Below are 12,037 nucleotides of genomic sequence, written 5' to 3'. Positions count from 1 at the left end.
GAAACATTCCTCTGAGATTTTGATACATATTTACATGAAGCATCACACAGTTGCTGCACATCACGATGAGAATCTCCCGTTCCACCTCATCACCATGAGAATCTCCCGTTCCACCTCATCACCATGAGAATCTCCCGTTCCACCTCATCACCATGAGAATCTCCCGTTCCACCTCATCATGATGAGAATCTCCCGTTCCACCTCATCACCATGAGAATCTCCCGTTCCACCTCATCATGATGAGAATCTCCCGTTCCAACTCATCATCATGAGAATCTCTCGTTCCACCTCATCACCATGAGAATCTCCCGTTCCACCTCATCACCATGAGAATCTCCCGTTCCACCTCATCACCATGAGAATCTCCCGTTCCACCTCATCACCATGAGAATCTCCCGTTCCACCTCATCATGATGAGAATCTCCCGTTCCACCTCATCACCATGAGAATCTCCCGTTCCACCTCATCACCATGAGAATCTCCCGTTCCACCTCATCACCATGAGAATCTCCCGTTCCACCTCATCATGATGAGAATCTCCCGTTCCACCTCATCACCATGAGAATCTCCCGTTCCACCTCATCATGATGAGAATCTCCCGTTCCACCTCATCACCATGAGAATCTCCCGTTCCACCTCATCACGATGAGAATCTCCCGTTCCAACTCATCACCATGAGAATCTCCCGTTCCACCTCATCACGATCAGAATCTCCCGTTCCAGCTCATCACCATGAGAATCTCCCGTTCCACCTCATCACCATGAGAATCTCCCGTTCCACCTCATCACCATGAGAATCTCCCGTTCCACCTCATCATGATGAGAATCTCCCGTTCCACCACATCACCATGAGAATCTCCCGTTCCACCTCATCACCATGAGAATCTCCCGTTCCACCACATCACCATGAGAATCTCCCGTTCCACCTCATCATGATGAGAATCTCCCGTTCCACCTCATCACCATGAGAATCTCCCGTTCCACCTCATCACCATGAGAATCTCCCGTTCCACCTCATCATGATGAGAATCTCCCGTTCCACCTCATCACCATGAGAATCTCCCGTTCCACCTCATCACCATGAGAATCTCCCGTTCCACCTCATCACCATGAGAATCTCCCGTTCCACCTCATCATGATGAGAATCTCCCGTTCCACCACATCACCATGAGAATCTCCCGTTCCACCTCATCACCATGAGAATCTCCCGTTCCACCTCATCACCATGAGAATCTCCCGTTCCACCACATCACCATGAGAATCTCCCGTTCCACCTCATCACCATGAGAATCTCCCGTTCCACCTCATCACCATGAGAATCTCCCGTTCCACCTCATCACCATGAGAATCTCCCGTTCCACCTCATCACCATGAGAATCTCCCGTTCCACCTCATCACCATGAGAATCTCCCGTTCCACCTCATCATGATGAGAATCTCCCGTTCCACCTCATCACCATGAGAATCTCCCGTTCCACCTCATCACCATGAGAATCTCCCGTTCCACCTCATCACCATGAGAATCTCCCGTTCCACCTCATCATGATGAGAATCTCCCGTTCCACCTCATCACCATGAGAATCTCCCGTTCCACCTCATCATGATGAGAATCTCCCGTTCCACCTCATCACCATGAGAATCTCCCGTTCCACCTCATCACCATGAGAATCTCCCGTTCCAACTCATCACCATGAGAATCTCCCGTTCCACCTCATCACGATCAGAATCTCCCGTTCCACCTCATCACCATGAGAATCTCCCGTTCCACCTCATCACCATGAGAATCTCCCGTTCCACCTCATCACCATGAGAATCTCCCGTTCCACCTCATCATGATGAGAATCTCCCGTTCCACCACATCACCATGAGAATCTCCCGTTCCACCTCATCACCATGAGAATCTCCCGTTCCACCTCATCACCATGAGAATCTCCCGTTCCACCTCATCATGATGAGAATCTCCCGTTCCACCTCATCACCATGAGAATCTCCCGTTCCACCTCATCACCATGAGAATCTCCCGTTCCACCTCATCATGATGAGAATCTCCCGTTCCACCTCATCACCATGAGAATCTCCCGTTCCACCTCATCACCATGAGAATCTCCCGTTCCACCTCATCACCATGAGAATCTCCCGTTCCACCTCATCATGATGAGAATCTCCCGTTCCACCACATCACCATGAGAATCTCCCGTTCCACCTCATCATGATGAGAATCTCCCGTTCCACCTCATCACCATGAGAATCTCCCGTTCCACCTCATCATGATGAGAATCTCCCGTTCCACCACATCACCATGAGAATCTCCCGTTCCACCTCATCACCATGAGAATCTCCCGTTCCACCTCATCACCATGAGAATCTCCCGTTCCACCACATCACCATGAGAATCTCCCGTTCCACCTCATCACCATGAGAATCTCCCGTTCCACCACATCACCATGAGAATCTCCCGTTCCACCTCATCACCATGAGAATCTCCCGTTCCACCTCATCACCATGAGAATCTCCCGTTCCACCTCATCACCATGAGAATCTCCCGTTCCACCTCATCACCATGAGAATCTCCCGTTCCACCTCATCACCATGAGAATCTCCCGTTCCACCTCATCACCATGAGAATCTCCCGTTCCACCTCATCACCATGAGAATCTCCCGTTCCACCACGTCCCAAAGCTGCTCTGCTGGATGTAGATCTGGTGACTGTGGAGGCCGTTGGAGGACAGTGAACTCATCGTCATGGTGGAGATGATGTGAGCTTTGTGACATGGTGCATCATCCTGCTGGAAGTTTCCATCAGAAGATGCTACACTGTGCTCAGAAAGGGATGGACATGGTCAGCAGCAGGACTCAGGTAGGCTGTGCTGGTTAAACCATGTCATGTTGATCCAAGACAAAATGGATTCGTGTTTTCATGATATTTCCACCAGACTTGGAGCCGACCAGGCAACGTTTTCCCTCCATGATTTATATAAAGCATTCTGGGTTTTAGTTTCCACATTTACCAATTTCAAAAACATTGTAACTTTTGGTGTGATAGATTCTCTCATTTGAGTTTTGACTATCTTTTACACTTAACTTTTCTACACCATTTGTCAATTTCAATCATACATTCACTTTATTTACCGTTTAGTCTAGTTAATGGTCCCGGGAAGCTGGAGTCTATTCCAGCAGCCATTGGGTGAGAGGCAGGTACACCAGTCCACATCACCATCGGTTAGCTGTTTTTTTGTCCAACATAGTTTGCATAAGTGCATGAAAGTGCATTTGAATGACCTCAGTTAGACACCACAAACCACTTGTTGTCCTCCACACGTCCATTGTTTTCCACTTTGTGTAGAGTTGACGGTAGGTTAGTCATGTCAGAGCAGAAATCAGGACATATGGGATTTGCATTCTTGCATGAAGGACTGAGAACGTTTGGAGTTTGCTGTGGGAATTTACTGTCATATGTAAATGAAGTAAAAACGCGGCCTGTCTAAGATAACATGAAGCTCAAAGCGGTTTTGCTTGTTTGTTCTTTTATCATTTCTCAGATTAAAAGTGAAATTCACTTCTGGTTCACTATATTCAGTCACATCTGCGATATTTTAAACGGCTGCAAATGTTTTGACTCATCCATGCAGAGCAGACGGAGGAAGAACGACCGTCTGTGATCTGAGCCCTGTCAAACGTTTCCTGCAGGTCACAACTCTGCTCTCAACCATTCAGGTGATACTCAGGTGTTCACATTTAGTTTACCTTTAGAAATGGGCTTCCCTGTCAGTGGACAAGTCAATTCCACCGAAATTAAAACCGACTAAAAGAAGAAGCTGGACTCTGAGGTCCTTCTGGACTTTCAAGCTACGGGGTCTGCAGGATCCAGTATGGTCCACAGAAACCCCATGAAACAGCCCACAGGACCCAGAAATCCTGGCTTCAGACACTGGAGGACCCCTTCCCATGTCCGGCGGTCTGATAACTGAACAGGCCGCTTTGCATCCGACAGCAGAGCTGATGTTTGGAAGTTTGAAGAGAGCAGCAGGTCATGAACAACTCTCTCATCCTGGAAACTCCTGCTGCAACCTTGTGACAAACACGTCTCTAAAGAGCTGAAGCTGGTGTTATACTGGGTGTTTCATACGCTTTCAGAGACCTTCTGCATGACTTTCCGGTCGGTGAAAGCTTTGCTCTCATCTCTGCTGAGAACCGTCTGCTGCTTGTCTTCTGCCCCCTGCTGGAGCCAGAAGGCAGCGCAGCTCTTCTGTCATTTCACACAGTAAGAAACGGCAAAAACACTGCCTTAATTATGTTTTGCATTTAGTTAAAGGGACAAATAAATACTTCAGATTAAAGGAGTGAAATGTTTCACTTAGCTTTCTGCTGGTTTGGACTTTAAACGTTGGAAAAAAAATAAAAATGAAAAATGTGGAAAAAGTTACTTTCATTTCTTAAACTATTATTTACCATCACATCATTCCTGCCCCGTCTTTCTGGACGGAGACAGGAAAGTGGACAGAACCAGAACCAGAACCTGTGACTAGAACCATTCAGCTGGCATCCAGCTGTGCCAGAGAGACCTGTTTGTTTTCTTCCTCTCAGATTCCACAGCATCGTCTTCCTCTCAGACGTCCCTGACACACAGAAACCAGTCAGAGCCGCTTCACAACACACAGGAGGAAGATCTCTGTGTTTTCTGTCTGTGTGACGCTCAGTCCAGAACTGTGCTTGTTCTGTGTTTACTGGCTGGTGGTAAATCAAGTTGGAGAGTTCCTTGGCTGAGATGCTGGGAGAGGAAGAGACATAAAGGCTGAGATGGAGCGACAGCTACAACTCTGTAGAGAGAAGCAGTGAAAGATGTAATGTTTTACTGGAGCAGCAGGGATGGAAGAGGAACGAGGCTGAAGGAAAGGACGAGGTGCATTTCATCTTAACCCCAACAAGATGAGTTACACCACCCTGATGCTACATTTACTGATATACTGGGAGTACTGGAGTCTTCTTTAACTGGACAGATTACAGCCACAGAAAGCCTTCTAACTGAGGTGAATTCAGCAATGAGTACAATCCCTACAGCAACCAGCAAGAAAACCAATGAGCTGATCAAAGACCGTATCTGAAAGATGGACGGAGCCTCCGGCAGTTAAAAGTGAAGCCTATGCAGAAGTGCATAAAACTGCAGTTCCCCCTTCATCCACTAGGGGCTGCAAAACAGAACAAATCCCCATAGACTCCCATGTTAAAAAGACCAACTTCACAGCAGGAATAAACATGTTTACAGCAGGAATAAACATGTTTAGAGCAGAAATAAACATGTTTACAGCAGGAATAAACATGTTTAGAGCAGAAATAAACATGTTTACAGCAGGAATAAACATGTTTACAGCAGATATAAACATGTTTAGAGCAGGAATAAACATGTTTACAGCAGGAATAAACATGTTTGGAGCAGGAATAAACATGTTTACCGCCTGGTACAAAAATCCATTTTAGGTTTAATAGGTCAGGTTTACCTTGTGGGGGAGTGAAAAGTAAATTAATCTCGAAATTTGGTATATTTAAGGGCGTGTCATTTTTATTGACAGGTACCCGATCTCCCGCTTCAAGAACGTAGAACAACCGCGGTTTTTCGCCAGTTACCAACGTCACATAGCTTTAGCCTGCTTACCTCCGTTAGCTGGTTAGCTCCTGTTGTCTCCGGGTTAGCTCGGTTAGCTTTTAGCTACAGAAAGCTCAGAGTACGTTCGATGTCAATCATCCACCATGACGCTCACAGCCAAGCTCCACCTCTTTGCCCATATTTGTATTTTCCGGGCGAGACGACACGCATGCCCCTGCCAAGATGGGGATGGTAGGAACCGCCCACCGAGCTTCAGTTTAGCTCTTCAGAAACCTACGGGTGACGTCACGGAGGCTCCGCCCATCTTTTATTTACAGTCTATGGAGCTGATATACAGCACAGCAACAGTGATCCTGGAGAAGCTTGGCCGACATAACATCAAGGGCAAGAAGGAGACACCAATGAAGAGGTTAGAAACCAAGACCAAGGCAACTCGAAGGGAAGTTAGTCAACTGTCAGGACTCCAGAAGGACACAACAATGAAAAGGGTATCAGGGAGGTACAGCCAGATATCCATACCTGAGGTCCTGGAAACTGCCAAACAAAGACTCCAAGCATCGCCTGTGCAACTGAAGAGATACACAAGAGAAGTCGAGGCCAGAAGAATAAACTGGCTGTTCTGAACTAACCCAGCTAAAGTGTACTCCCAGAGGCTGGGTAATACTACAGGAACTGACCCACCAAGGCTGGAGACGGAACAATACTGGAGTTACCATCACAGTGGCAGATATCCAGCATAGACTCTAAGGTATGAAGAACTGGTCAGTGCCATGCCTGATATGATCCATGCCTACTGGCTAAAGAGGCTGACTTCACTCCATGAACACCAGACAGCACAAATAAACCAACTCCTGAGGGATGGGACTCCACCTGAACGGCTGATCAAGGGCCAAACAGTCCTGATACTGAAAGACCCCCATAAGGGATGGGGGTGGCTGTTCATCTCTCAAGTTTGGGTTCTCTACCAGAGTCCTGGGAGCTTGAGGGTCCTACGCAGTATCTTAGCTGTTCCTAGGACTGCACTTTTCTGGACGGAGATGTCTGATGTTTCACCAGGTATCTGTTGGAGCCACTTCTCCAGTGTGGGGGACACGACCCCCAATGCTCCGATCACTATGGGTACGACTGTTGCTTTCACCCTCCAGGCCTTCTCCAGTTCTTCCTTTAGGCCTTGGTACTTCTCCTGTTTCTCACCAATATATTTATATATATATATATATATATATATATATATATCCATCCACTGGTTTCTCTGCTTTTACTGCAGAAGATCACCAGCATCCAGCCTTGTCCTGTGCGTACAGAGATTCCTCCTGATTCTCTGAATCTTTTGATGATATTCTACACTGTAGACGGTGGATCTTCAGAGTCTCAGAAACATTTTGCTGAAATTCTTCCACAACTTTCAGATACAGTTCATCTCAGACTGGTGAAGCTCTGTCCATCTTTCCATCTGAGAGACTCTGCCTCTCTGAAATGCTCCTCCAGCCTTTTGTTGCTCCTGTTCCAGCTGTTTACAGATGTGTCGCTGCATCAGATTCACAATCAGCTCATATTAGCTGGAACTGGATCTGTATAATGTAACTTTATTAAACAATCTTTCCTGGACGTTTGTTTCTGTTTGGGGATCCCTGCTTTGCTAAACATTGTGCTGTATTTGGAGGAAGTCAGTTTGACAGCTGAAGGTTCGGTGTTCTGTTCAGCTACGTCTGTCGGATCCTGTCCCGGACTGACTGTGTGACAGCAGAAGCTCCGCTGGGAATCTCCTTCACGCTGCAGCAGCTGCCCTCATGAATAACAACAAGCTATGGATCCACGCCGCCTCCTTGACCTAATCCATACACACATGGCCATGCATGGATAGGCAAAGTACACACAGCTACACGTGTGTCAACGCTCAAACACACATGCATTACGTGCTATTATACACATGAACTGATGCATGTACAGTACACACAGAGACAGGCATGCAGAGACTCAGAAGTCTGTTAGATCAATGTGCTTTATGTTCTGATGCCACAGCAGCTGTATTTCAGGTATCTACTGGTTGATTCTGATGCATCTTAAATGAATTCATTCATAAGTTTAGTTCATTTTATTTTTAAGGGTCAGTGAATATCAACAAACATTACATAAAACATGCTATATAAACTAGCCTGGATTTGAGCAAATCTGTTGTCTGGGGAAAATAAATAAAGATTTATTTTATTCACTGCAGAAGGCAGCAGTGTCATACCAAGAGTACAGCTGGTTGCAGATAAAGATGGTGCGTCAAGAAGCCTGTTTGTTCCCATGTCTGCATCAGACGGTTATCAGTTTTATTATCATATCAAAAAAATGTTTTTTATTTTTTATTTAGTCACTGACATATTTTATCATTTCAACATTCAACATTTACCCACTTCTAAACAACCTGTGATGCTGTTTTTACAGGTAAAATGTTTTGGGAAATTTGCATTGATACAACACTGGTACAATTTAGGATGAAGATGTCAAAAATGTGCCTTTTTGTGTCCTCATAAACATGAAAGGATTCCACCTGGGGATGGAATCATGAATAGTTTACTGAAAATGCATAGTTGTCTTTTAGCCAGTTTTGGTTTAATAATTTTCTAAGTTTTCCTTCCTGAGACCAAAGAGCAGAAATTATGTGACAATAAGCAAATATAAACAAAAAATAAAAAAAAAAAAAGAAAAACTAGTCTTACATGTTACTTTTACTGAAACAGTTTTTATAGGCTACTTTCTCTCTCTTTTTAAAAAAAAAAAAAAAAAAAAAGGCAAAAACCTGAGAGTATACCCACTTCATGAGGGACCACTTGACCGCTAGTAAAATGTTGGTATCACTCATACCTACCTTTATATGAACACAGAGCTTTTTGTCATGCTGTTTGGCCTTGAAAAGATGACATTACCTAAACAGAGCATGTTTTTTCCTGCCTAGCAACAGCAAACATGGACTCTTTATGCAGGACGTCTAACTTCATTCTGCTGGATAACGATGCACCGTCTCTTGGATCATCTTAACACGCTTCACTTTTGTGACCTCATGCCAGGGCCGGATTAAAAGTGCACCGGCCCCTGGGTCCAGAGTGTTCAAGGGGCCCTGTTCCACAACAAAACCTTGTAAAAATTGTTAATGATAAACTGTGAAACTAGATTTCTAACAAGTGGTACCAATAGCACTGATCTCCCGTTCTACCTCACTAGTAGAGTTTACCACTAGTTACTGTGGTGCAACTATCTGGCTTTGATTTACATTTTATCTCATGTCCCAACTGCCGGTGTTTGCCCTACATGGGCCCCACATGGGCGCCCAATGGATGTTGGCCCCTGGGCCCATGCCCATAATGCCAAATGGATAATCCTGCCTTGCCTCGTGCATGACATCAGAAGACACCGATCATGGACCTCTATCAGCAGATCGTACTGAACCTGTCATACTGCACTCTGAAAAGCAAAACCAGCTCTTTTTTTATGTGCTTATAAACGTAACAGCGTGAAAATCCAACATATTCACTGTTCTTGCTGGATGGTTGCCATTCAACTTAAAGTGGCAGCAGACCAATCAGAACACAAGTAGCTAGATTTAAAATTCCTCTTCGAGCAAGCGGTCCACCAATCAGAGACGCGTTTTCTTTGTAAACAGACTCGGCTGGCCAATGGCAGGTCCGGAAGGCCGTTCTTTCTGCTAACGTCATCGCGTCTCCGAGGCGTCTGTGACAGGAACCGAGCAGCAAAGCGGAGAAAACACGCAGAGAAAACAGGATCCTCCTGGAAAAATACGCGTTTTACTGCGGAGATATGAGCCCAGCGAGCGCGCAGTGACACCCAAGGCCCCACCGACGTTCCGGCTGGTCCGTGAAGGATGAGATAAGTCTCCGTTTCCTGGATTAGCGCATCGAAGTTTGGCTGGAAGAAGTTTACAGCTGCGGGGCTGGAGACGGTAACCAGCGGGGCTAGCTTCCTCTGACACGCGCTCCACGCACTCCACGCAACAAAGCCTCCAGACATGGTGTCCTGGATCATCTCCAGAAGCGTCGTGTAAGTAAAAACAGAGCTTTTTTTGTCTGCTGGATGAGTTATTTTAACTTTAGGAGGAGCAGCTAACGGGCTGGGCTTTGTTAGCTTAGCTAACCTGGGCTCGTGGTTTAGCTAAGTGTTGACCTTAGTCCCCCAGATCATACATGATCTGACGTCATCATACATGATCTGACGTCATTATACATGATCTGACGTCATTATACATGATCTGACATCATCATACATGATCTGAGATTATCATACATGATATGAGATCATCATACGTGATCTAACATGATCATACATGATCTGACATTACAGCATAAACATGGCAACAAGCTGCAAAAATCCACCATACATACATATATAAACATGCACACACACACACACACACACATACATACATACATACATACATACATACATACATACATACATACACAGACACACACACACATATATATATATATATATATATAGTAAAAAGGAACAAGAACTCCTTTTTCCTGAAGTTGTAAATAATAACAATAACTAAAAATTTGCAAAAATATAAAACTCATAAAGTAATATTTAGTTGAACAATCCTTTAATGTTTCCGCTCCAGTCAGGTGTTTTCTGTTCCTCTCAGTCAGACTTCTGCATCTGTTGACAGGTATTTTGTCCCACTGTTCAACAGAAAAGTCTCTAATTCGTCCAGGACACATTTGTTTGTTTGTTTTTCTTTCTTCAACTCAATTAAATGAAAAAACAGTGTCTAATATTACTAAATAATATTTTTGCAAATTTTTAGTTATTGTTCCTTTTTTAAGTCTCCAGTTATTGGAGTGACTGTTGTAAATTCAGCCTTTTCTTTAATGAAAGGAGATGAAGACATATGAGCACAACTGTATATATATCTTTTTTATTTTATGTGTATTTGTGTGTTTTCTCTTTCTGTGCTATAACATAAACCTGACTTGAGTGCGTTTAATACATTTTATTGTGATTGTGACATATATAATGGGTGTGTGTGACTTGTTTGAAGTGATGTTGAGTCATCTGTGAGAAATCTTTACTTTTGTCCTCTACCTACCTGTTCAGTCAGTTCAGGTGTTATTCAACAGGCCTGACCCTGGTCACGGGAAGACGTCCTTTGCATGAATTTGTTTGGTTTGTGATTTGCTAATAGTTTCCTCCTGACATGCCCTTTAAACGTCTCGTGATGAAAGGGAAGTTAAAGCTCTAAATTCAGTGCACCGGAGACACAAGACAAGTATTTCTCTTGGGATAAAGAAGCAGAATCAGACCCAACATTCCTCCTCCTCAGCCTGTGATTGTCTGTGTGTATACATGCAGGAGCAGTAATTATATAATCCAGAGTAATGGGGATAGGAATGTGGTGGAAAGACCACAAGGGAGTGGTGAGAAGGGAAAACTGCTCCCTGTTGACTAAACTTCGCCTTCCAGCACACGTCCTCTGATATGTGGGAATGAAGACGTGGCTGTGGAAGCCTGTTGTCAGTCAGAAGGCATGTTTTATACCGTCACTGAGCAACAGATTGTCTCTGCCAGACGGATGAAGAAATATTCTTTTGTCTGGTGTTACGGTGATGCTTGGTTAACACGTTCATGTTGATGCGGAGCCATTTGGGTGAAATCAGGACCTCGAGGTGCTGCTGTTACTGTGGAACAGACTGGTGTGGAATGCAGGGTGTTTAAGTCTTCAGCCGGTGACTTCCCGTCTCACTCAGGTGCAGGGCGGCTGCTCCTGGGTTTGGTGAAATGTGCTGTGGGCGTATGTAGCCCTTCCCTCTGCCTGCAGCAGGAACCAAGCAGCCAGTTTTCCTCTCTGGGGGGGGGGTGTAATGTCTCAGAGGTGTAACAACAGAGTGGCTGGAAGCTCTGAACGCAGCTCTACAGGAGGACGGGACGTTCCACTCGTCCTCCCTGTCCTCCTCCCTGCTGGAAGCTCCAGCTGCAAGTTGCAGTGGTGGATGTGTGTGTTCTGGGGTGTTGCTGACATGTGAGCCGTGTGTGTTGAGAAACAGGCCGCAGGTTTGATGCCGTCCTCTTCTTCACGTTAGTCTTCGCTTCCTTTCTCCGCAGCGCCTCCATGACACGTGTGGGACGGTTATCTGTCATCACCGGTGGATAGAAGTAGAGGTTGGGGGGGTCGGCCCCACCAGGGGCGTTGCCTGCTTGGCCTGCAGGGTTGTTGCCATGGTAACCATCCTTATCTGGGGGGCTAGAGTTGTGCACTGCAGCCTTTTAGCTGTGGGGTGGACTCCTGCCCTGATCTGGGGGGTTTCCAGGGGTTTTGCCCTCTGTGGGGGGGTCTGGTTGCCGGCTCCTGGTGAGAGCGGATCAGTTAGATCATTTCCACACAGCAGTGCATGTTGTGTGTGTGTGTGTGTGTGTGTGTGTTTCAGAAGAT

The 12,037-nt window shown here is 45.6% G+C and overlaps 1 protein-coding gene across 1 annotated transcript in view; it reads left to right on the top strand.

The window, feature by feature from the left end:
* Positions 1–9,345: 9,345 nt before the first annotated feature.
* The window catches only part of reep3b (receptor accessory protein 3b), a 49,169-nt gene continuing 46,477 nt past the window's right edge, over positions 9,346–12,037 (top strand). Inside the window, exon 1 of the mRNA XM_079260316.1 lies at positions 9,346–9,645. Within this exon, the coding sequence (XP_079116442.1) occupies positions 9,614–9,645 (32 nt within the window). The 5' untranslated portion in view covers positions 9,346–9,613. The remainder of the gene's footprint in view (positions 9,646–12,037) is intronic.

The sequence above is a fragment of the Telmatherina bonti genome, assembly GCF_933228915.1.
Source record: "Telmatherina bonti genome assembly, chromosome: 21".
Lineage (NCBI taxonomy): Eukaryota > Metazoa > Chordata > Actinopteri > Atheriniformes > Telmatherinidae > Telmatherina > Telmatherina bonti.
This window is presented reverse-complemented; position numbering and strand designations above follow the sequence as displayed.